General features: G+C 40.1%; 1 protein-coding gene across 10 annotated transcripts in view; it reads right to left on the bottom strand.

The window, feature by feature from the left end:
* Positions 1–25,820, bottom strand: part of ELMO1 (engulfment and cell motility 1) — a 291,425-nt gene that overhangs the window by 5,713 nt on the left and 259,892 nt on the right. For all 10 annotated transcript variants that reach the window (XM_085226590.1, XM_085226589.1, XM_085226588.1 and 7 more), the window contains 4 exons: positions 21,703–21,866; positions 16,426–16,538; positions 8,605–8,712; positions 5,513–5,595 (listed from right to left, as the gene is read on the bottom strand). In XM_085226590.1, the coding sequence (XP_085082716.1) occupies positions 5,513–5,595; positions 8,605–8,712; positions 16,426–16,538; positions 21,703–21,866 (468 nt within the window). The remainder of the gene's footprint in view (positions 1–5,512; positions 5,596–8,604; positions 8,713–16,425; positions 16,539–21,702; positions 21,867–25,820) is intronic.

Below are 25,820 nucleotides of genomic sequence, written 5' to 3'. Positions count from 1 at the left end.
TGAAAAAAAGACAAAGAAACATACGTTAATGTTCCAAAAGAGGCATTCATACATGTAGGTCTTTCTTACTCACTCATACAAATGGGAAAATAGGCTATGGTACTCCCCTGGCCTGGCCAAAGCCACAGCAGTACCAAACCATTGCAAGAGATTGGCACAGCAGGAACTCCAACACAGATGCTTCAGGTAAAATTAACTCACTGCTGACTACTCCTCATTCACTGAGGACTGAAATCAACACAACCCATAAAAATGCACTTGGAAATCTGTGAAATTATTAATTCCCAGAAGATTTCTGTCACTTAATCTTTACCTGAACCAGAATCTGCAGGTGCAAAGTGAACTATCCGGCTTACTTAGTTGTGAGGACCCAAATGAATCTTGGGAGAGGACAAAAAATCAAATTTTTTCTCCTCAGCATTGAAGCTGTAGCTTCATAGGTGATAAAGTGAATTCATTAAGCACTAGTCTTCCCTACAGGGCACCTGGAGCTGGGTTCCTACAGGGAAACCCAATCAATGTGAATAAATAATGATCTTTCACTAGCCAACAGTGAGCATACAAGGATGTTATCATGGTTACTGCACACATCACTATAAATGCTGCTACAACCATTTCTCAACCTGTAAGCTAGCTGATATGTAAATAATAACTTTGTGGAAAAAAAAGACCTGGCTACAATGGGAGAATGCTGACTCAGAACTACTTTGATCTGTATCATACATCCTGTTCTTTTTGCCTCTTGGCTTCCTGAACCTCATAAAGTTGATCATTGTCCAGGTCTGGAGCCCCCAGTACAAGAAATACAGGGAGCTGTTGGAGAGGATCCAGAGGAGAGCCACAAAGACGATCAGGGGACTGGAGCACCTCCCCTGTGAAGACAGGCTGAGGGAAGCTGGGCTTGTTCAGCCTGGAGAAGGCTGTGGGGTGACCTCACTGCAGCCTTTCAGTACCTAAAGGGAGCCTACAAACAGGGGGGAATCAACTCTTTGAAAGCGTTGATAACTGCAGGACAAGGAGAAACGGTTTTATGTTGAGGGAGGGAAGATTTAGGTTGGATGTCAGGGGGAAGTTCTCTACAGAGAGAGTGGTGAGGTGCTGGAACAGGCTGCCCAGAGAGGCTGTGGATGCCCCGTCCCTGGAGGTGTTCAAGGCCAGGTTGGATGGGGCCCTGGGCAGCCTGGTCTAGCATTAAACGTGGAGGTTGGTGGCCCTGCATGTGGCAGGGGGTTGGAGATTTATGATCCTTGAGGTCCCTTCCTAACCTGGCCATTCTGTGATCACCAGCTGATTCTCAGCTGACAACAGGTCCTATGCTGCCAGCAGCAATAACAGTACTGCTTCTTAAATTTGCTACAATCAGTTTTAAAATTGGAGTTGACTGCAGGGACTGCAGCATGTGTGTTGGTCTAGACTCCCACCTTCATCTCCTGGTCCGACACACATCCCTGAATCTCAGTAAGGGTTACTTTATTTTTGAGTTTGTGTGATTAAGAGCGGCATCTGAACCATAGAAACTTGTAATCATTAAGGATAATCTTTGCTGATCAGAGATCAGGATCTCATGGGAAATGCTGCTGATTTCCCTGAGTATAGTTATTAGGTCCAATTTGCAGTATTGCCAAGCCACAGGAGACAAGTCTGTGCTAAATCTCCAAGAGAGCTGCAGCTACTCCTACTATTGGTACGCTAAGCAAACAAATTGCTCATGGCTCACATAGCCATTCTGTGTGCTAGGCATGTCTCTAAGCCACACCTTATTAAGAGCGATATCCCTCATTAAGGAAACAAATTTACTGCTGCCCACACAAAGCTGGCATTATCTCCTCACATGTTCATGAAAGTCAACAACAATTCTATTGGCCTGGTTTCTGATCATTTGTCCTCTGGAGAATTTCAAGGGATTGAAGGTTTTGTTCATCCCAAAAAAAGGAAAAGGAGAGAAAAGCCCTGTCTGAGAGAGGAACACGAAAGCAAGCCACAGATTTAGACACTCCTAAGCAGATAGACAGGAGGACTAGATTTAAGGCACCAAACTTCCTTTTATGTGCAAAGTAGAAGTTTGGCAGCCCTGGTTTGGCTTCTTTGTTCGCTGCCCCAGAGACCAACAGCTCAGGAATTACAGCTCCCAGGCTCCAGCATCTCTGCTATTTCGTGCATAGCAAACATGCACAGTCAAGAAGAGCAGAAGCCTAAGGCTGGAGCTGCCATCTGGTCTTCCATATTGATGGAGGTCTCAGTAGTTGGTCTGTCTGACTTGTCAGACACCCACCTGGCTTTGGTCTGCTCCTATCAAGGACAGGTGATTTTGAGGATTCAGCAATTCCTGGAGGAGGACCAGTAGTCTCTACTAGCCATCTGTGATTTTCTCTGCCATCTTCTATTCTACTTTTCAACTCCTTTCAAAGGCATTTTCTACTCCAGCCTGTTCCACTACTTCTTCTTGCTCTCTGATTTTAACTCTCTCCCATTCCTTCAAATCTGTTCCTTCCTTGTTTTGCTTTATTTCTCCCTCACTTCAACCTGCTGAACTCGGTACCTTGGCTCTCCTAACTCCTTGCCCTCCTGCACATTTCAGACACTTGCTGTTCCCTAGCTGCTTGTAAGGGGAAAAAACTTTCCTCTCTCTCCTGCTACCTGGGCCAACTGGAGAAATGCTATTTAGATAAAAAGATATTTAAAGGGTCTGTGGTTGAGTGATCCCATGCAGCTGGAATGACCTCTCTCTACTCTGCCACCAAAGCTGGTGTCTTTGCAAAGGCTGAGTAAACTTAATAAAGGTTACTTGCCAGACCCAGGAGTTCCTCCTGAGAGAAATATATATATATATTTATATATAATATATTTATATATATTATAAATATATCTAAATAAATATATATATGCTGTGACAGGGCACTTTTTCACCAACATGAAATAAAAGGGAAGCTGCAGAAGTACAGGGAAATCTGCAGAATTATTTCTGCTCACTAAATGGGCACGAAGTCTGAAGATACTGCATCAGCAAACACAGGCTGACAAATACACAGCAATATTTTATCCAAATTATTCTCTTATGCTTCGCTTTGACTGCTGCAAAATGTAGAACATTTAATTTCCTTGAAATTAATTAATATTACTCAAGAGTTCGGAAGGAGGACTTTTAACTACAATTTAAAAACACAACTAAGATGAATAACAATGGTCCTATCAAGTAGTTCCAGCTTCATGAGATGCAAATTCCAACTCAGTTTATCTCTTATTTATTTCTAAATAGCCCCACTGGAAGAATAACAGCCATGTGCCGGCAAATTATGAGATGCTGAAGCCTTTGCTATGGACATTCTGCCAATTCCAGCTATGCTCACAGCAGTGGCATTCCGCCATTCAATTTTCCTTTCAGGCAATGAATAAACATTATAGTGGTTGATATGTGTGTATATATATATTCACCTTATACATATATACATACATACACACACACACACACTACACACAAAAAGAATGCACTGGTTGAAAAGTCCTCTTTAAAAATATATCACCAATTCAGGAAAAATTCAGGAAGTAAAAGATTTAATACCGTGAACTCAGACAAATTGCATTCTATGCTTGGCTTTTTCCTCTTCATCTCACCATCCACTGTTTGGTACTCAGTAAACAATGATGTGTTACTCCTATGATGCTGCAATATTAAGTTGTTGCAATATTGTGCAGTTTTGTTTGGGAAGACAATGTGATTCCCAGAGGAAAATAAACCAAAATAAAACAGAAAACAACCAAGCAAAACAAAATAAAACAAAACAATCAGAAATAGTAAAAAAAAACCCATAATGATCATTGTTGCTTGGATCAGAAATTGAATTCTCCAGCTACGGATGGAGCTGTGCTATCATCTCCTGATCTTCATGTCCTCAGACAGTTTTATACTAATCCAAAGCAATTTTACTGAGGAAATGGAGCAATGCTGACAGCCGAGGACAAACTGATCTGCAGCATTGCTATTTAGCATTAAACACTATTGAGACATTTCTGCTCCATAAAGATGACAAATTTCCATCACTGCCGCCCACTGCTTTCATTGCTCTACCTTTCCTTTTTGTGAGGATGTATGAGAGCTAAGACAAGGAAACACTAAAAATACTTTATATGCATCATAGAAATGTCCCAGCCAAATACTCTTGATGGTTCAGTTGTAAATTGAGGTAGGAGTTCTATGTAGTCTATTGTGTACGTGTGTGTTTTTGCCATGATTCAGAAAATCAACAAGGAAAGATGTTCTTGGGATTTTTTTTTTCCTCATATGGCTTGACTTTTTTTCATTTCTCACCATGTAAACTCAATGCTGAAAAGAAATGACAGTATCCTAACAAACCACTTTGAATTTGTGAGAAACACAGAATAATTGAGATGCTCTGTGTATCTATCTCCATCAATAGTTAAGGTAAGAAAAGTCAGTAATGAAGCTGCAATGATTGTGTGGCATGGTTTTACAGTGCCTTTTCATTTTCTATAGCTTTCCTCTCAACTTTTCTCCATTATTTATTTGAACACTGAATGTATGCATTTTGTTCTTAAGGTGCTGAAGAAGGGACTCTTAACTTTACAATTCTGTCCATAAAAATCTCTTGTTGGCTCCAAACATCCTCACTTACAGGTACTTGAAATTCTGACCCAGCTTCCAGACTTCATGATGTGGTTCTGGGTCAGACTGAACATCACTGGGATCTGATTCCTTGTCAAGTCAGACAGTTAAATCTGATTGAAACTTCATGAATATGTGTAATACAATATGGATGAAGACCTTCTCCTCCAAGGGTGTCAGAGTTTGCTAGTAACTCAATTTCTTCTTACTGTGATGGCAATGCTTACTAACAAAAACTGTGCAAATCTCTGGTACTGAACAACTTGAGTCTTAGCGCCAGCTCACTTTGAAATTCTGCTAGAGTAGCATAAATCTAATTTAGGCTGACCACTGTCTCCTATTTTTTTTTTCCAAATGCACTGCTGAATACATCCTTCTATACCTCATTAATTGCCTAGCACCTACCTTACATTCTCTTGTTGGCAGTTATTTTTCTACCTGAATGGACCTCAAGTTATCACCAGCCGGACATTTATTGCAATTTTGGATGTGCTGGTGTTCAATGAATGTGAACTCATCAGAGAACACAGCTGGAACAAACCCAGTTACTTATCAGAGACAATAGAAGAATCGGTACCAAAAGCCATTGCTGCCATGCTTTGCAGCAGCAGTCAGAACTGCTTTGCTTTAGAAGTGGAAGACATCACTAATAAAGACTACCCTAATGTGCTCTGGGCATATGACAACGAACAGCTGTCAGGAAATCTGAGTAAAGGACAGTAGGCTGTCCTAACTATTCAACTCAAATGGTCTGAGGTGAAAACAAAGCATGTGTGCATACACAGAAAGGTGTCAGGTTGGAATGGAAAATATCTATTGCTTCAGGGAAGGTTGGGTTGACCAGTCTTGCTTTCCTCAGGGTGTGCATGCATATGAATTTGAGAGCCATACCTTGTTTTGTTTAAGAGCTCCTTTCTCCTTCATGTGAGGGCAGTCTTTCCCAGTCACAACAGCTTTTATATCTGCCACTGGCACTGCGTTAAAGCAAAAATCCGAGAAGCAACAACAAAAACAAACAAACAAAACCAGAAAATGAGTTAAAACCAAGATGTGTAAAAGCTACAGAGTCCAAAAAGAGCCAAGACTAATGTGTTAAAATTGTCACCCCTTGCCATTTCCAGCCTGTTCTAAGAAAGAAAACTGTAATAAAACAAGTAGAAGCAGCTATAACAATTCTTGACAAGATTTCACACTGTGGATAAAAAGCTGAGTCTTTCCTTGCCTGTTGAGGCTACCCTGGGAAAGAGCATTTCATATACATGTGCATCTGCATCTGGACAGGCTTTGTGTATATTTGTATATCTTAACAACATATACTGATTTCTCTCTTACTAATGTAATATGCCTGCCTGTCCTGTTACTCTTTCCAGGGCCTCTGGGTGAAGTCTCTGCTAAGCAGAGGATGCCGAGTGAATTGGACCCCTGATCTCTGTTGATGCTGCTGCCCTCCTGTTAATGCCTACATGCATTTTACAAATACGTATTTCTTTATCTAACTGCCATCAGCATTTTAGTTGCTTCAAGTATTGACAGGAACGAGGACCTACCAAGGCTTATAATAACCCATTCCAATTGCTTTAAAAACAAAAATGATCAGAAATCATTAAAAAAAAAAAAAAAAAAGGTAGGAAAAAGTTTTGGAAACTGCTGTCACCCAGACACATTCACAGGGCAAATCTAGTGAGGTCACTAAAACATACGTTTCCCTAAGCTTCAAGTGGAATTCAATTTTCCAATCATGATTACATTATGAAGAATCTATACACTCCACAATACAGTATGGACAGTGAGTGACAGAAAGTTTCTACAATCTATAAATTATCCATTACCACTGCAACTCAGAAAAGCATCATATATATAGAACAGCATAACAACATTAAAGCCTGGAAGACTTGAAGTGGTATCAGAAGCTGACTACAAAATGCTGGAGGGTGTGAGCACAGATGTGGCATGCTCACAACAAATAAAGCCCCAAAAAAGAGGACAGCTGCTTTCTGTCCCAGCTGGAATCTGCAGTTTGTTTAACCCTGCCAGCCTGAAGAGAGAGATGACACCCACAGAAGTGAAAAGTTCTAAGTAAAAAACATTTATTTTTGGAAATAGACACAAGATATTCAAGCTTGGCAAGAAGTACACAAAACAGTTATTTCTCTCAGCCCTCCAGCTTCTCATCCACCTATTTTCTTTCATCTCTTGATCTGTTCACAAATCCTAACAACCTAAAATGATCAGGAAAAGTGAGAAGAACGAGAAGGTCTAAAGGTGTATCCTTCCTCAGAGATGCAAGCCATTGTATTTTGTACATGGAGGACAATCTGAATCATCATCTTCAGACCTTAACAATCCAAAATTCACTACAAGTGTATCCAAAGAACACCTGAGTATTTTTGGAAAATGTTCTGCCAAATTCTCAATCCAGTTTGGCTCGACATGCTTAGAATAATAATGATGCTTTGTAATCTTACATCTTGTAATATTCCCAACTCTCTTTTATCAAACTCTAGCAGGGAGGCACAATGATAAATCTTACATTCTTCATAGTCTTTAAATCTGCTGTCCCAACATGATAATGGCATTCCCATAGAGGCTCAAGAGCCTGCAGGAAACACAAACGTAAAGTGAAGCCTGTAGTCAGGGTTGGGGTTTTCACTGTGGAAATATGCTCAAAGCAAACAAATCTGAGAACTGCTGGTCCAGTAACTGCGCCTTCAATTCAAGTGTGACCTTCACTCTTTTTCTGTCATTCTGATGCTACTGTAATTTTCAAGAGCTATTTCTCCAAGCCTTGCCCAGTAAAACAGCACCTTGCAGTGCCAATATAGCAATATGAGACCCTGTCCTACATTCTGCCAGGACTGCAGTAAGAGCCTGAGGCATTCTGAAGGTATTGAAAAGAAGTGAACGTGACTATGAAGTGACAGGGCTTCAACATCAGACAGGTTCTTCTTTCTCTCACAGCCTAAGTTTGGGAGCACTTAAAAATTTTAAAAGGTACAGCCTGCAGATAGGTTGGGGATCAGAAAAGAGAAACAAGTCTTTGTTTTCCCAATACAAAGAAAAGTTTAAATCACTGATTTTCTTCTTTCTCAATTTTCAGGCTGAAGAAACTTCTAGCATCTACAAAAATTATTATTTTTGTTATTCCACAGTAGAAATAGAACTACCAACCTGAATTCTTCTACAAGCTGGTCTGATTTAATGATGACAGGAATGGTATTTATTACTTATGGCAGTTCAGACAGGAATAAAAAGCAATGATTACTTATTCAATATATATATTTTTTTTGTTATCATTTTCTGGTGATGGAACTATACCAGTCATTGTCTCAGACTTCAAAAATACTTTCCCAGAACTCCAGGTTAAACCTCTACAAGTTATGTTGAAGGACTAAGGATAAATTTTCGAGAGAGCATTATTTTCTGAAGGGCTCCAAAATGACTTTAGTCTCTACAAAACATCCCAAGAAATCTACTGGTAGAGGCTGTCACAAAGGCATGTCCACTCCCAACAAAGTAATGTGGAGTCTTTTTAACAGTGTTCAAAGCAAGGTGTTGTCTTTAAACCCACTTGTTATGATAATGAAAAAGACCTCTAATTTTTCAGCCAGTCACTAGGTTGTTTGCAACAGAAGAAACAGCTGTCTCCATGGACAGGATGCGCTTCTGAATATGCCAAACTATTTTAATGTGACATCTGCAGTTAGACAAGGAATGAAAATAAACTGTGTTCCTCTCCATGAAATGCACGACATTTCCAAATTGAATGAAATTACAAGCTCATTGGAAAGCTGAGCTCAGTCCTCATATACGCTTGCCAGAACTAGGACAGCAGTATTTGAAGGCATGAGGAAATGTTCTCTGCTCTCTATCTCCATAAAAGAACTGCTGATAATGTCCTGTATTAAGAAGAAAACACTACATGTTATAAAGAGGAACTAGCTTGAAAGAAGCAAAAGCAGCACAATTCTTGTGGCATAACTTACGTTTATCTTGCAAGGAATCATGGGGTACTTCTCCCTGGGGACTTTCTTCCAAGTCTCCATAGTGCAAGACCTTGTGATTAGGTGAAAGTCGACAATACCAAAATTTGTCTGTCAAAATAAATGCATTAAACAAGGTCAGTGACATGTCTTTACCTGCATTATCAACGAGGCACTAAGGGAAGGACTGTCCTTTTGTTTTTAGAAGAAATGTTTGGGGGTGTAGGAAAGTAGGGCAGGGGCTTTGCTCAGTAATTTCCCTTGGCTGAACAAAATTGGCATTTACCATTTCTGTCTTGATTTAGCCACTGGTTCCTAAGATAAACACTTGCAAGAACCAACTCACTTGGTATTACACGATATTGCATATGCTCATGGACAAAAGACTAAATAACCACTGCGTTGAGTGGCTAACCTTAACGTACACACAAAAGCTTCATGTTTTGCATGTTTTGTGAAAATTAAGCCAAATTTGGACACCCTAAGCCTGATATATTTGAAATATCCCATAACATGAAAATTTTGACTCACAGCTTTTCACACACTAGAAGATTGTATTTATAGAGAGACTGGGAACAACAAACATGCAAAGATTTTAAAAAAACAAACATTAACTCCCTTGTCTTGTAGATGACTTAGTGGTTGGTGTGCCCCCAAAAGTACACATATCACACTCCTCTTTGCATTTCGTCCCTTGCTAGGACATATATATATATTACGTCTCCGGCTTCTCAGAATATAACCTCCCTTAAAATTATTTATTAGATCTACATCCAGCTGGGATAAAAGGCTGGGGGAGCTGGGAAGTCACCAGAACCAGCCTGCGTGTACTCATCTGGATGCTAGCAAAGGAAGGACTCCTTGGCTCCTTTAGGAGAGTGATGGCTTCATGGCCCCAAAGTTTCTGAAAGGACTCTTAAAGTCTCTTGGCCAGTGATTTTAAATGCAGTGCAGCGTGAGGCAGAGAAAGGCAATTCAGTTTTGAATGGCTGTACAATTAATGAATATACTGATGTTATGGTATAGCGGTGTACAATTAACAAATATACAGATGTTAAGGTATAACAGAAAGCTTGGCTGTGATGTTATTACACCAAAGCAGGAAACAGAAATGATAGGTACACACACTGTAACCTGGGCTCACGAGAGAAACTCTGGTAGAGTGGATCTCCAGAAGAGATCCTTCCCTACTGGCAGTCAGCTCTTAAATGGGTGTAGGAGAGGTGCAGCCAGGCTCCACCCCTTCCTGCAGCACAGGTGAATTGCCTTCACTGTGCTCCCATGGCTGACTCATTGCTCGCCTCAGGTGATCAATCAGAGGTTCAGTTCATGATTCAGCAGCCCCATACAATGGCAAAAGAGGGCTTCCACATGTTTCTTTAAATTTATTTGTCATGGTGGATAAAAATGTTTGAGGAAAATAAACCACTCGTTTCAAACTGTTTTTTGAGCATGCCCCCCCTTCTGAAAGGTTTCAAAAGATGTGATAAAACACTTGCAAAGGGACAGAACAGTGATGGGGAAGATTTTGATTATTTACTTCTAGGCATAAAGAATACTAAAAAGTTTAGGGGTAGGAGAGCACTTGATGAAGAAATATTGTGATACAAAGAAAGAGATGCTGAAATATAAGCATCCAAGGACTGTAAGCAGAACATATGATATATGTATAGAGTCAAGAGGAAAATCCACTTACAAAGCTTATGAAATGAGAGAGCAGGAGCCCTCACTCAGTAGACTCTCACCTGAAGAACACACACAAAGCCAATTCATCGGAGCAGTCTGTGCATCTCTGAAGGATGTGTGTGAAACTTTTATACATTCAGACCTTTCACAGGGAACTCTACCAGAAACATTTCACAACCTGAAGCTTTAAAAAATACATCCTGTTGGACCTGATGGTAGAGCAACTCGCCTCTTGTCTACCCAAAGAAAAGACCTTGCTGTGTAGAGAAGGTTCTTCTGCCTACCTTTCACTTCAGTCTCAAAAGAATTCAAAAGAATACACCTTACAGATACCAAGATTACAACTACCATTTCTGTCCTAATAAAAACCAAAACAGTCTCACTCCTTTGTCAGTAACTCAGCCAAGATGTTGCAGCTGGAAAACAAATATATATGCTATGAACTCCTTGCAGCTTAGCACAAACAGGGCTGCAGTTTTTACTGAGGGTTTGAAAAGGTTCTTTCCTTAACCTCCTATGAGCGAGAGCATTCTGGTAACCTCATTCACATTTCAGTCCCTTGCTCCAATAATAAAAGGGGAAAAATGTTCAGTGAAAATTTCTCTACTTCGTTTTTAGGAAGGGGTGGTTTTATCTGAAGAAACCCTACTTATCTATCTCTGGAGGCATATGGAGCCTTTTCCAGCAACTCCCCATAACCCAAGGTTAATTAAAGAACTAACAGCCGTAGACTGCAGCTTGAAGCACGTCCACTGTAATTCTCCTGTGGGTGCCCTAATAACTGCCATTGTACCACAGATAGTTTGTCAAGGGGAAAACCCTTAAACGAAATCTATACATGGAACTAACAAGGCTCCCTCAGCTGCAGCCAGGCTGAGCCAGGTGATCGGCACATCGGCAGCAGAGCGCAGGCCTCACTGCACCAAGAAGCCTCTGCAGCCACCTCAGCCTTGGCTATCTGGGCTTCTTTTTACCTCTAGTTTTCCAGACAATATCCTGTGTAGATAAGTGCATGAGGGGAACAGCTTTGAATGGGACGAATGTTGTTCTACTGTAGTGCAGGTGCTGAACACAGTTTCATTGGATGCAGTGCGTATAAAGCAACGCTGCAGTCAACAAAAATACTGTATGAAATTGCTCCCACTGACAAGGAGGGCGAAGTAGCCTTAATTACACAACAGAATGTTGGAAGTGGTGAGCATTTATGTTCAGCTCTAAACAGATGAAATTGAAAAAATAAGCAAAAGAAAAAAAGACAATCCTTTTCTCTTTACTATCATCAGGAAGCGATGCTTATGAAACAACAGAAAACTACCTATCAAAACCTAGAGAGCCCTTAAACACAAGTCTGTGGAGTTGAAGTGCCACGAGAGGCTTTGAAGACAGGGCAGACCCTGCCCCTTCAGTGGGCAGATCTGTGCTTGGGTATATCTGGAGCCTGGGCAGCTGCCAGCTCAGGAAAGAGTGAAGGACATTTTGTTCAGAGCAGAGCCAGATTTACATAGGTGCATTCTCACAGAGTTGCCCCGAAGCCTAAGTCACTTCTATGAGATACAAGTCTTACTTTGTGCCAGGTGTTATTACACCTGAAGGAAAGCCTGTGATTCCATCTCAATGTTCAGGCACAATGTTCATTTAAACTTGTCACCGAGTTTTCTGTCTAGTAGCTGACCTTTGACGCCATCAAATGCTAGGGATTCTTTTTGGGAAACAATTATTCTTTCTGCTATTCTTTTCTTTTTAATAAGTTCTCGATTTTTTTTTTTTTTTTTTGATTTTCAAACAATTGCTAGAGCAGTCAGTGGGTTAAATACATCATGGCACATTGCTAAAGATTACGGACAAGGTTCAAGAAAAGAACACTAATAACGAACCCAACCACAAATTTGGCTGGAAGAGTAATATTTGAAACTATGACCAAATAGTAGAGCACAGAACATTGTGCTGATGGGCTACAGAGTGCTTGACCATTCATACGGTGTTTCCAAGTGTATGAATAGCCAGTGACTCATGTGCCCTTCACAATGCTACCCCAAGTGAAGAATTGCTGTGATTAGTGCAGAAGTGCTCTGTGTTGGAGTCTGGAGGAAATAGCTCAGATATTAATGGAAAAATGTCTGAGAGTATACATTTTCTCCCAGAATACGTTCCAGATTACTAAAAAAAACAAGCTGCTTTTTTTTTTTCTTTTTTTTTTTTTCTTTCAGATGAAGGCTGTTCACAGATTTAGCAAAAGGAACATGTTTTAATGTCAGTGAAAGAACACATATTTGCATGTAGATATTAAATACATGTGTGGACTCAGCCTTTCTCTTTCACTGCGCTGTGTTTCTTTCCGATACTCACCACAATGACACACTGTCACTCTAACTGGTCTTAACTGATTAGACAAAAACCAGCAAGCCTTGAAAATGATTGGCCATTAATTAGCTTGTGGCAATGCTGAAGGCAGGTTTGGTTAACCATTTTCTCTCAGCAAATCACATGCTCAGAGGATATTATTTTTTATGGGCTCCCAGAGCATGAACTAAAGTAGAAGCAGAATCCTTTTGCAGAAAAGACGACAAAATGGCTCACGTTCAGAATTGGGAGTCACTTATCCTAATGACATGGAAACCTTGTCTTTGCTTGATTTTTTGCTTTACATTTTCTCTTTGCAGGTTACTTAAAAAATACGCTGCCTTGTGTTTTTAGTATAATGGTCAGTATCATCAGGCTTGTTTTCCCTTCCAAATAAAATCTGTCCAAGAAACCTTGTCTTCAACTGCAAAACCACTTCAATAACATGCAATTTCTCTATAATCTTTAAAAAGCTAAAAGGGGAATTTATTTCCAAGTGTGCATCCAGTGACATTCACTACAAATATACTGGATGACAGCCACAGAAGTGTCTATTATCATCAATAAAATGCCTTTATCTGCTACTTAGCTCTACCGGAAAAAAATAACTTTTGAGGTTATAAAGAGCTTTGTAGGCTTTTGCTTTAGTCTTCATCTTTTCTTTTAGGAATTACCACAGGAAGGAGAAGGCTAAAGAGGGCTGTCTGTCAGCTGATGTCCACAGTCAAAGAACAAAGTGGGAATTTGCAGAGCTTCACAAAATGCTACTGAACAATGACCAGAAGGGAAGACTAGATTTTCCTATTTCATTTCCTATTGATTAAGAATGCCTAATAAAAACAGGAGATAGTGCTGCAGTTTGTCTGTGAAACATTGCAAGGCAAAGGCTGTGCACTCTTTGAAAGTGGCAAGGATCCTGCTGGGACAACAACGGTATTTCTGAATTTCAACTACAGAGAAACCCTGCTGAATGATAATCCTGCTCTGAAATGCAAAAGGCAGAGACTACATACACCACATTGCTTAACCTTCAGCCTCACTCCCCACAAAGAATGACCTGTTGGACTGTGGTTTTCCAGTGCCAAGTACCTATGAAAGTCTTTTCATCTCTTCTCAAAAGGCCATGAGAGGCTGTAAGTTCCTTGCTTGTTTCTTTTTTGTAAGTCAATTGTCTCAACTTAATGTGACTAACCATGTGTGTCCTACCACATGTTCAAACAACCGTCTAAATGGAAGTTTGCTCTGCAGTCTTTATCATGGAATAATGCCAGTTAATTATTTTTTAAATTGGCAATTTAATGCTTTCAGCTTCTCCTGTGCAGGACATGTTCAGATTCCTCTTTTGTAATCGGTAGACTTGCAAAATTTGTACCAGGACTGTCTCACAGTAAAAAAAGAATCAGAGGAAAAGGAGAAGAAGTGGTACACATGCTGAAGCAAAACAACTACCTGATCTTACCATGAACACAAGGAGTTTGCTACATAATAGGCAAAACACGATGCCTTCCAGTGTTTCCCATTTGTGTTTTGTCAAGCTGGATGGTGTATGGCCATACTCCATGGAAAGAGCTGGAGCAGAGTGCAGGTGCTGGGGCTCCTGCTGACCCCTGACCAAGCACAGAGCACAGATACTGAAGGGCTGGCTGGGGACATGAGATGAGGAGCCAGGGTAAAGCTAAGAGAAGACACACTCAGGAATTTGTGGCTTCTGTCATTTTTTATCATAATACTCAGGAATGTTATACAAAAATTGGACTGCCCTGATATTTAGCATCACTTGCTAAACCTCTGGCCTTCTGTTCACTTTTGGTCATGTTTTAGCTTCTGACATCATGAGGGCTGGTCTGACAGCTTGCTCTGCTTGAGGTACAGGAGACACAGAGGGACAAAAGTCGATTTCAGAATAGCTTATTTGACTTTATGCCACCTGTCATTATTTGCTCTTTTGGACAATGCCAAATATGTAAAAATGGACTGTTCACAATTAAATGGCTTCTAAGCCAAACATGTTTATGTTTAATATTCTTTGCTTGTTCATTAGACTGCACAGTAATGGCTGTGGTGTCTTCTTCCTCCCTTCCTCCCAGGTAATACCTTACACTTTTGCTTCAGGGAATATAGGATACAGGAAGTCAAGCATAAGGTATGCACAGCTCTAAGGCACGTGGAATCATGTCCTTCTAAATGGGCATGTGTATCTGACAAAAAAACTCAACTGTGTATTTCTGAGAAAATACACAAGTTCTTCGAGGCATGACTACACATTTTCTTTGTTTCCGAAGAGTCATGAACCCTTTCAGCCCTGAAATAAATATGACATCAAGTAAATTAATCTGATGTCCCATACAGTTCACTCCAAGGCAAAATGCATAGCAGCCTTCTTAACTGTGGACCAGAAGATCAAGTCGAGTTTTTTCTTTTTCATTTTATTTTCCTTTAACTTCAAGTCCACTCAAATAAGTTGAACCAATTTATACACTCCAGTGTTCTTGACCCAATGAATCATGGACTGACAACAATTTAAAATAAAATAGTCTATTTTCAACTTGGAGATGTGCTAAAACAAGTACGTTTACAAAGACTCTGCTCCTTCCCTAGAATTTCAGTCATTTGGATTAAGGGTCTGAAAGGAATAAAATAAAAACCCCCTCACTATTGATAGCTGAACAATACTACACATTACTTTAGGTACTTTTACCTCATGAAGATGTTTCTATGGGGAAATATGCCTCCCTATGAAATTTATACAGAAGCTGCAGTGGAATATTCATGCTTTTTCACTAAACTCTGTGCAAAGAGCTTCATAGAGGCTTGCAGTCTCGACAGAGAAGGTATAAAGCTGCATCATAATTTTCTGAGACTTCTCTCCTTGATAAAGGCTTAGAAATTTCCAAAATAACCGCTGCACATTAAGGAAATTTGGCTGCTTATTTCTTAGAACCAAGGCACTGCAGGGATTATTCCTTCTGGGAGGAAAGCAGTTTTCCACAATTAATTTGAATGTTGCAAATATTGATCTTCCGCGGTAAGTAACTTTCTATTTTGCATTGCATTTGCAGTGGGGAAGAAAACAGCAATCTTTATCCCCACAAAATAGAGGTTCTAAAGGGAATTTTTTTGATACAACCTCACATTAATCTATTGAATTTACATTATGTTCACATTATTTTGTTTTGAGAAAGAAGTATTCCTCTCTGAGGGGAAAAAGAACCACAAAGATTTGAGTGTATTAAAATGAGCAGTAAATCTAGTACTGAGCAATGACTCATAGGATTGGGAAAATAATCTCATGTCAATCATTATTCATCTAAGTGTACACAAATTACTGATCTAAGTGGTTTTTAAAAGCATATTTAAACATTATAATATATTTTATGTATATGGCAATGCACAACAAAAACTAAGGACAGGCAGTACTAGAGGGAAAGGTGCAAAGTGAGTTCGTATACACATTTTGGACATCTGCTGTTTGATTAGTAATAGAGGTAGAGATTTTGGTCAGAGAGAACAAGAAATCTGGACACCAGGCAGAAACGAAAATACTTAGTTCAGGATGCAAGACTCCTGTTGAGATTTTCATCAAATGCTGTACTTGAATTCCAGATGAAGCCCAAACCAGTTCCAGTGAAACAGTAAATCCTACAATTGTAACTAGGAGATGCTTTCAGATGCTCCCTGGTAAAAGCAGTCAGTAAGGACAGCAACAAAACCAAGGATCTTGCTAGTAGGAGCAGTACTCATCTCAACTTTTAGACAAAAGTGACAACAAAAAGCCAGACCAGGCAGTCTGAGCTGTACCTTGCCGACGTCGACTGTTCAGTTTCCTAAAGCAGGTGCCCTCCACAAGTCGATTAAGACGTTGCTGCTTGATCAGTTCTAAGATCTCAGGCTGAATCTTCTCTTTCAGTTCCCTTGGGAAGGAAGAAAGAAAGCACTTATGAGATTCAATCAAAACCCACCCTCTTCTCTCTGAAATGAAGAGTCTCACAAGATGTTCATGTCCAAAAAGGAGACAACTCAGAAGCACGCCCAGGTCGGAATTTAACCTGCTTCAGAATAAGACTGTATTCTTATAAGAGGGCATGGGAGTCAGGCTATCTCTGTTCTAGACATCTCCCTGCTATAGCATCAGTGTATGACTCAGGGAACTTACTTGTTTCTTAGCTTATGCAGCTAAAAATAACACTTGCTATAATGCACTGACAAGCTTTCTCTGCAGCAAATAATGCTCTTTCATCACAGGAACACTGTGAAGCTTATTTGAGGGTCTCTCACCTTTTCTCGTATGATGCTCTGCTAGTGTACTTTACTAGCATTATTATTTAGGACAACACAAGAAGGCTAAAACACACTTTATAAACAAAACAAACAACAGTGAACAATGCTAATCAGGCAGAACAATGACCAGCTCTGTATTCTTGGTATTGAACTTATGCCATTCAACTAATTCACTATTGACAGAATCTGGTGGAAAAGTAACCCATGATGGGGACTGCTCGAGGATCAAGCTTTACCTCTGCCCAGCAGTGCCAAAAACAGCAGTGCATTTAGAAGCATTATTATATACCCCTGAGAAAACCCATTTTCTACATTCTACTTTGATAAAAGCAATCAACGTGTCAAGAACAAGGTGTAAAATGTATGCATGTAATATTTAAAATTTGATTTCATATATCATCACATGGACTCAGAGATGTCTGAAGTTAATCAGTTATATCCTCACTAAGATTCATTAAGAATATATAAAAGACAGGTTGAAACATTAACTTGACAGTAAGCCTAGTAAGATTTAAAAAATAACTAAACGTATAGATGGTTTATAAAATATGAAGCATGACAGAACCATAATTCTGCACTGCTGTACGCATTAGTAACACCAAAACTCATTCTGTGTGGCAGTATGTTCCAGTAATCATCATCAAAAGAAAACAAAACTGTGCTATTCCATGGATAAAATAAAACTGTCCACTTCTCAAACACTTAGGGACTTCAGCCTCTGCTGATTTCCACATTCATGTGGATCTGGCAACTTTGATGTGCCAACACCCCACTGAAACCACTGGAAATTCTTTTAGAGAGCTGAAGGCTTTTAAACTGAAAAGTCCTAATTCTCTCAGGTACTAACAAAATGGTTGGAGTACCTGATGCATATTTACAAGCTGTGAAAATCTAGCTGGCCAAAAATCAAGTAAGCATTGTAACTATAGAAACAGGCCACCTCTCAGGAACATACAATTAGTCCTTCAGGATAATTTTCAAATGTTGTTTTCTTATTGGGAACTGAGGTAGGAATGTGCTGAGTGGTTACATCCTGTGATTAGAAGAATTCTGTGATTGAACAGATGTCTTCCTTTTCTGAGCTGATGAGCTTCCCCATTCCTCAGGTAAGAGCTGGCAACAGGGACAGAGAAAAGTAGTGCTAAACCACAGGGCAATGACTGACAGTCCAAGGTACAAACTGCATACAGCTGGACTGACTCCAAGCATTCAAAATTGATATAAACATCTGTGTGATGTTTCAGTAGTTTAATTTAGAAAACAGATTACTATCATTAAAGACATGCTAAAGACAGCCTAACATTAGGTTTCTAAGACAGTATGGAAAAAAATCCAGAAACTAATGGGTCATCTAGCACATTAATACCTGACTAGTTACTCATAATATTCCTTCTTATGTCTTCTGAAGTCCCATCTTCCCTTTACAAAGTGGAGGAAGATTTTTAAGCAATTCAAAAATGTCCAGCTATAGTACCTCAGGGTCTTAAGATTTTCTGGATGAGAAAGGGAGGTAGGGGAGCCTTCTGCCTCCTTGCTGATGTGCCAAAGCCCCTCTACACACATGCATAATTTGCCTTCAGGACTGTGAAGCTCAGAGATAGTACCTTCTTTAGTTTTACAGTCCCCGTGCTTCAGCACGCAGAGGAACAGAGTTGAAGGAAGATCGTAAATGCAAATATATTTTTGGAAAAATTATTTATGCTCCTTTAGATGACATCAGCTGAACAGTCTGTGCCTTGCGAAGAGCAAGAACAAACTAGGAAAGCTGAAGGAGACAGTAGCTTTAAAAATTGCTGTTAGCTTCCTACTGTGTTCCTGTGATGTAAGAATGACAAAAGTCAGTGGGCTGACATGACAGAAGGGCTGATGGAACCATGGAGTAATATACGAGCGCTCATTTTCTGATCTCATTGGTCTCAGCATTATAGGCTGCTGACATCAGTTACGTATTTTTAAAATAACAGACTTGGATTATCTGCAAATCTGAACATTACTGAACTTTTTTTTCTTTCTTTCTTTTTTTTTTTTTTAAATTTTACAGATGATTCTAGCTTTAATTCAGCACCAGTTCTACCTGCCCCTATCTTTTGCCTTTTCTGATTATAACTAAGACTCTTTCTTGTCAGCTGTTCTCCTTCCAGGACGGGGCATACTGTAGTCATTTAAATCATTAAAACGTAATGGAAGACTAACCCCAAGACTGCTTTCATGGGTTTTGTCCTTTTATCTCGGGCAGCTATGTACTCTCCTAGTCACTTCATGCATTCAGAGCAGGCATTACTGAATCTTTAACATTGCAGAGAAATCCGTCAAGATAAAAAGCCAAAAAGCATCCACTTGCCTTCTTCCCTCTATTTCCCAGTATGTGCTGATTTTCACTCAGATATTGCCTAGCAATGTCTCCCTAACTGACATGAACTCTCCTTTAGCCATCAAGCCTCCAACACGGACATCACAATTTTATCCAGTATTACCCCATCTCTGCTGCATTTAACGCATCAAGAAGATCTCAGTACTCAGAACACACCCCCTTTCACAGCCATTCAAAATGAACCAGTAACATTTTATAGCCTTGTGGGATGGCTGTTTGGATGATCAGTAATGATCCCAAGCTCTTGCATGCATTCTGTTCTAAAGAATGTCATATTTTCCCTCATCTGAAGAAACTCCGCTGCACAATACAACAATGCTCTTACAGAAGAAACAATTACTTACAAAACAAGGTTGCTGTAGTTACATGGATCTAAGGCAACGCTTTCCAACTTACACTCAAGTCCAACTTAACTGAAACTTCTCTGATCTGGCAGCTTAAAAAGCTCAAACCATCAGTACTTATACAAAGAACAGTGAAAGAAAGATTTCTGTCATGTTAAAGGCAGGAAAAACCATCATCCGACTGCCATATGCTCACACAGAATTAAACAAGGCCCACTGACTTTACATTCAGCTGTGCACAATCTCTTTTAGCATATCTGTAAAGCTTTAAAATATACAGTAGAGCCACGATTGCTCTCTTCACTCGCAGTCTCTCCCTACAATGGGACCATGATTCTGTACTTCTATCAATTGTGCCATCTATGCAATTTGAGAGAGTTCAGTACATAGAATCAAATCAAAGGGGAAAATGAAAGAACCGTTTCTTTTCACTGCCAAGAATGAGCGATCGTGGATGCAATCGAAATGCAAATTCATAGAATCAAATCTCTGCAAATGCAGTTGTGATTGCTGAAATACCTTATCAATTTCCTCAGCCTTTACAGCCTTTAGGCTTAGCCTTTGTCCTGAATCTGAAACGAGTCTGGTAACATTTTAGTTTCCTTTAACTACTTGTGTTAACTGGTTTCCTTCATGTCACCTGGGGGAAGGAAATTCCAAACCAGGGCAGCAACTAGCTAGAGCCATGCTGGACATAAAGAGCTTGCAGAAGGCAACTGGCCAGTTTCATGAGGTTATGCAAGGCTGCAAGAGAATATAGATAGTTGACCTGTATCATAGCTAAACAGTTGACTCACAGCAGAAGCAAGGAAAATGAGCAGCTTTGGTGACAAGCTTAGCAGTACTGAGCAGCTCTGATCCACTGAGCACTGCACAGGATTGGCAGGGGATTTTGAGCAGTGTAATGATGCAAAAGTGACTGGAGCCATTTGTAACTGTTTAATTGATGCACTGAGTGACATCAGTTCTAATTGGGCATTAGGTCCTATCTTCTAAAACACTGAAAACATAAAAGAAGCATTTCCCCTTTGATCCACAAGGGTATGATTAAAGTGTAGTTCTATTTAGCTTATGCTTCCTCTGTTGCCCTGCTGCCCTTGGATAAAGATATCCCCAGAGCTCATACTTAGATGTATCTATGCCCTTTAGAAACAAATCGAAATGAGCATCTAACATCAGAATTCCGAAATGTCCTGGTTCAAATCCTTCCCTATAGCTTTGCTTTGTGATGGAGATTTGGAAAATTACAAGCCAATATGCTTCAAACATAGTCAAGATTTCATGGCATTTCTACTGACATTTCTGGAATCCTCACTATTTCTCCGCTGATCTCAAAAGGTTCCTGCTATCCCTTTGTGCACCATGGAGTCTGAACTCGTCCTGTGCCATTAGCTCAGCCATGAACCCTGGTCCAGAGCCAAGCATGGCCTACATTTCTCACGTAACAGAACAAAGGGTATTCTGAGCAGCAGGCAGGAGCTGTGATGGTGATTAGCATTTGATTCTTTGCAGTAAACAACATGGAAATGAGAATCCCATTGTCATGCTACCACAGTGTTATCATTTACAGATAAATAATAGCTTTTCATTAACATCAAAGATAATGCCCCGAAGAAAGATAGAAATACACAATCCCACTCTTTTCTGGAGCCACTGTGTATTGACTCCTCTTATTCTGAACTTCTTGTCTGGCTCAGAGATGTAGTATTTGCAATTTTTGTCCCTTGGACAGAAGACAAAGTTTAAAAAAAAACAACAAAAAAGCCAACACTGACAACAAAAACAATTTTATATGCACAAGCATACAAAGACAGGAAATGTCAGAGCACTGTTTCACACAAATGAGCCATGTGAGACCCTGTAGGAATTTGGTGAATCTGATTTAACTGAATTCAATGAAAAAGTTGAGATTCCCAGCAGAAGAAATCAAACACACTTCAGGCAGATGCTGTACTACTGTTTCTGAGCACAGCTCCCTGGACAGCCTACTTCTTCAGGTTCCCCTTGAAGAGCTCATAAATGTCAATCACATTTGTTAATCCTCTGATGGAAACATGGGTTAGGAGAGAAGACAGTACTTACAGAATTGGACGAGACTGGAAATCTTCCTGGTTCATTCTTTCAGACTGGCGTATTTTCAGTATTTCTGTGTAACTGAGATTCTGAAGCTTACTCTTGAACTGATCCAGTGAGCTAGGCTTGGTAGTGAGTGCTCTCATTATCTGTTCTTTCACTACCTGCATTACCTGCGGTTGACAAGAAAAGGAAAAGAAAACATATGTTAACATCTGTGTTTTTGTTTCAAATCTTGTTCAGTATCACAGCAAGGTTTCTAGTTTGCATTGGGTTCTTGGACACCAAAGCAGAGATTCCCCAGTAGTCTACACACCCCATTCCCAATTTTCCTGTGCTGCTTAGGGAAAGAAGGAAGTAGAGGAATTGAGATCAAAGTTGAGTCGGGAAAGAGGTCCCTGGAGCCTCTTCCCAGTACGTAGGTGCAGAAGCTGGTTAGTGCTGTCAGGTTCTCAAGTCAATTGCTCAATAGCATAACCAGAAAAGAATTCAACTTCTGGCAGGTCAATGCAGCTTACAGAAAAACCTCTTCTGCTCTGTAATGAGAAAACTATTGTTCCAGGGGACTGGTGGGGAGAGGGTCAATCACCATTTGGCTTTCTCCCTGAACAGCTGAGCTACAGCTTCTGGTTACAGGATTGTAAATCCCGCTCTTGCTGCAGGCTGTGTGCTCTTGTCAGCAAGAACATGGCTCTTCTGGGCTAATGCTCCTGTCACGTTGGGGCAGGCACATACGCACACATACACAACACACTTCTAACAGCATGACAAAGCATGTCCTAAGGAGCCAAGATTGCAGATGCACATCCTCACTTCTGCCAGCTCGACACAGGTGATGTGTACAAGCTACAGGGTTTAGCTGCCCACTGGACACATTGCAGAGAGATTTTCAGGCCTTGTGACTACCCTGCTGGGCCTCAAAGCTGCTCTTCTGACCATGTGTTAAGCCATGACTGTGTCCTGTTGCTTCCCTCAGTGCTGTCATAGTGAGAGAAGGGACAGTCTGGCCATATGGTTGTCCTTGTGAACATTATTATTTGCTAAGTTCTTCCTGTCCCCTCCCTCCCTTCTGCCTTGCAGCTATTTTGTTTCAATACTCAGCATGTTCAACATTGAATGAATTTCCATGGTTTCTCAGATGGAGAGAGACTAGGACTGAACCATTTCTGGGCTCATCAGTACAAGAGAAAGATGGAAGGAGTCCAAGAAGATGATAAAGATGAGCAAGAAATGATAAAGAAACAGGAAAATCTCTTTTAAGAGAGATATGGTCCTGGGCACCCTGCTCTGGGTGTCTTGACTTGAGCAGAGATTAGACCAGGTGAATCCAGTGGTCCCTTCTCATCTCAACCCTTTGGTGATCCTGCAAAAGCTCCACACTACAGGAACTTTATGATCATATACAGTGAAGGAAAGGGAACTTGCAAATAGAGAACATTAGTCAGAATGAAGATACCAACTTGCTCCAGATATTCAAGGATTGCTTTTGAAGCAATGTCATAAACAGTGCAAACCAAAAGCAAGAATGAAGGATGGGTGGGCAACAGCCACCAATCTGAATATTAATTATTTTATCAGAGAAAACTGCTGAGACACAGTTAACTAAGGGGAATTGCTTGGCTTTATTTCAAATGGTTTCACATGACAGATTACTGTGTTTCTTTCCAAATTCTGGACTCATTTCCTTTCCCTAGTGCTGGTGCAAATCACACATCTTGAAACATCTGATGCTGCGCTGAAGCTGGCTGAAAGAAGAATGCCACTTTTAGAAAGGCCCATCCCACCCAAATCCAACAGTTAGAAAGCAGTAGGAAGCAGTAACCACCCTGATGGTATCAAGGCAGATGTGACCAAAATTAACTGCTACACAGAGGCCAAAAGCTTTTTCTGCACTGTTTGTTTCATTTTCTTCTTCCATCTTCACCATGTATCTTAAAACAGAAGCTCAGCCCCTCAGAGGTTCCCTAATCATTCTGAAAATTTACCTTTACATATGAATATGTCATTGCTTCACATGTGCTGCCTCAATCTTCTAACTCTCATTGCCTGCATTCTGTTTTCTATTTTTACTTCCTAAGATGTAACTTCCTTCCTAGATGTAATCCATAAACTGTGTCCAACAGCTGAAAGTAAGCAATTAATAAATGAAAGACAGTCTCCTACAGGGACCGCATCCATCCTAGATATATCCTCCAAAAGCAATATGTTTCTTACAAAGCTGTTTGCCCAGCTGGACAACAAATGCCTTCGCCACATTTCCATGCACTCTTGGTAAATCTTGGAAATCTGGCCCAGACAAAGAGGAGCTCCAGTCCATCCACTCCTAAAAATCAAACTGACTGCTGCGTGCCTGAGCAAGTCTTCTGAAACTTAGTTTGAAGATAGAAAGAAACCTTGAGTTCTCTACTCTATAGCTATGCAGTGTGTCTTTTACATAGAGAACCATCTGTTCTCAGATGGTGGCCACATTCAGCCAAATCTTTCACAGCACTTTATTAGCTGAGAATCAGCTGCTTTCCCAGCTGAAAGGTGAACTCCTCTTGCTTAGTAAAACCTACATAATGGTTACATTTAGTCTCACCAGATCACCCCAGCCCAAGTGTGATAAACAAGCTGTCACACTTTGGAAACCACAATCCTAACCCTGAATGACAATACTGCCCAATGAGATGTGTGGCATACTCCTATTGATTTCTCTGGGTCTTGTTTTAACACCTGAAAAGGCTTAGGAAAGGCAATGGATGAACCTTTGCTAAAGGAAAAATGGAAAAAAAGCTGACAAGCCCAGCAATGAGTTGGATGCCTAAAATTATCTTCTCCTCTTTTATCTGCCTTCTTTGCAATGACTAGTTAATATATTATAAAGTTTTACATTAATTACAGTTAATTATTATTAGCAGCCATACTGGTTGCTAAACCACTAAACCAGAGTTGCAAGCAAACATAATCCTTCAATCACGACCATGGGAGCTCTCATTCATGCGTGGTTGCAAAATCCTACATAAACCCTTGCTTCCCTTCTCTGGTACTCACTGTTGTGGTTAACATGCAAATAATTCCTCTTCTCTGCTCTAATCTAAAAAGTTGTTGATGGAATATCATCAAATAGCTCCTTGGTTTATGGGCTGCCCTTGTTCCCAACACAGAAGGCAGGAAGCATGCACCCTGGGCCCAGTATGTAAGGGGTGATCAATTGCCTTGTAATGTTTATAGCAAATAATATTTAACTTATTGTCCAGAATGTCAAAGCTGTTGGTAGCAGTGAGTCTCCTGAGCATTTGAGAACCACTGCCAAGATCTTCTAATCTGTTCAAAATTTCTAAAGCTGAGCTGCCAGCCGTTGATTACTGCTGTCTAAGAGACAGCAGTAATCCTCCTTGTGTATCTGACCTCACAATGAAATTAAAAGTATGCTCTACTCAATATAACTGTACATAAACACTGCAGATAGTTGTTTTAATTGCATTAAACTTTGCTTCTCCTACTGAGAGAGGAATGTTTTAGAGGGCGCATTTTGTATCTGATGACCTTTTGTACGGTCAGAGGATCCCAAGTTCTGCATTATGACAAGGACAGGTAAATTCACTAAGGACATTAAGAGGAAAACAGAAGAAAAAAAAATGTAAAAAAAACAACAACTACTTTTTTGTTTAACCAAAATATCTATGGCATACAGGACCTTATTCCCAGCCTTTTATTTAACTAATCTGTTTTACATTTCTATGGTTCATATCCATAACCTTAAATTATACATCTTTTTGTTAAGCTGTTTTTGTATCTCTCTGTATTTTGCTTATTTGACCTAATCAAATATCACATTCTGATTATTTTGCCTCTCCCACACTTCCTCCTCACTCCTGTTTCTTGTCACAAGAACTTTTATCTATGCAAATAAAGCCTGTGCCTTTCAGGATTGAACAGAGATCTGAATATTTAGGCTCTAAGAGGACAAAATAAAAAAAGAGTGAGAAGGCATCAACGTCAGGAAGAGGAGTTTATCTGAAGCCAAGGTCCATCTACACAGCAACTTCCCACTGACCACTAACTTCAGCAGCTTGTCTCCAACTCGAAACAACACAAAATTGACCCCTTCGTATATTCTTTGTTGCCATTCTGATGCAAACTTT

This window comes from Meleagris gallopavo, chromosome 6, assembly GCF_905368555.1.
Source record: "Meleagris gallopavo chromosome 6, MGAL_WU_HG_1.1, whole genome shotgun sequence".
Taxonomy (NCBI): domain Eukaryota; kingdom Metazoa; phylum Chordata; class Aves; order Galliformes; family Phasianidae; genus Meleagris; species Meleagris gallopavo.
This window is presented reverse-complemented; position numbering and strand designations above follow the sequence as displayed.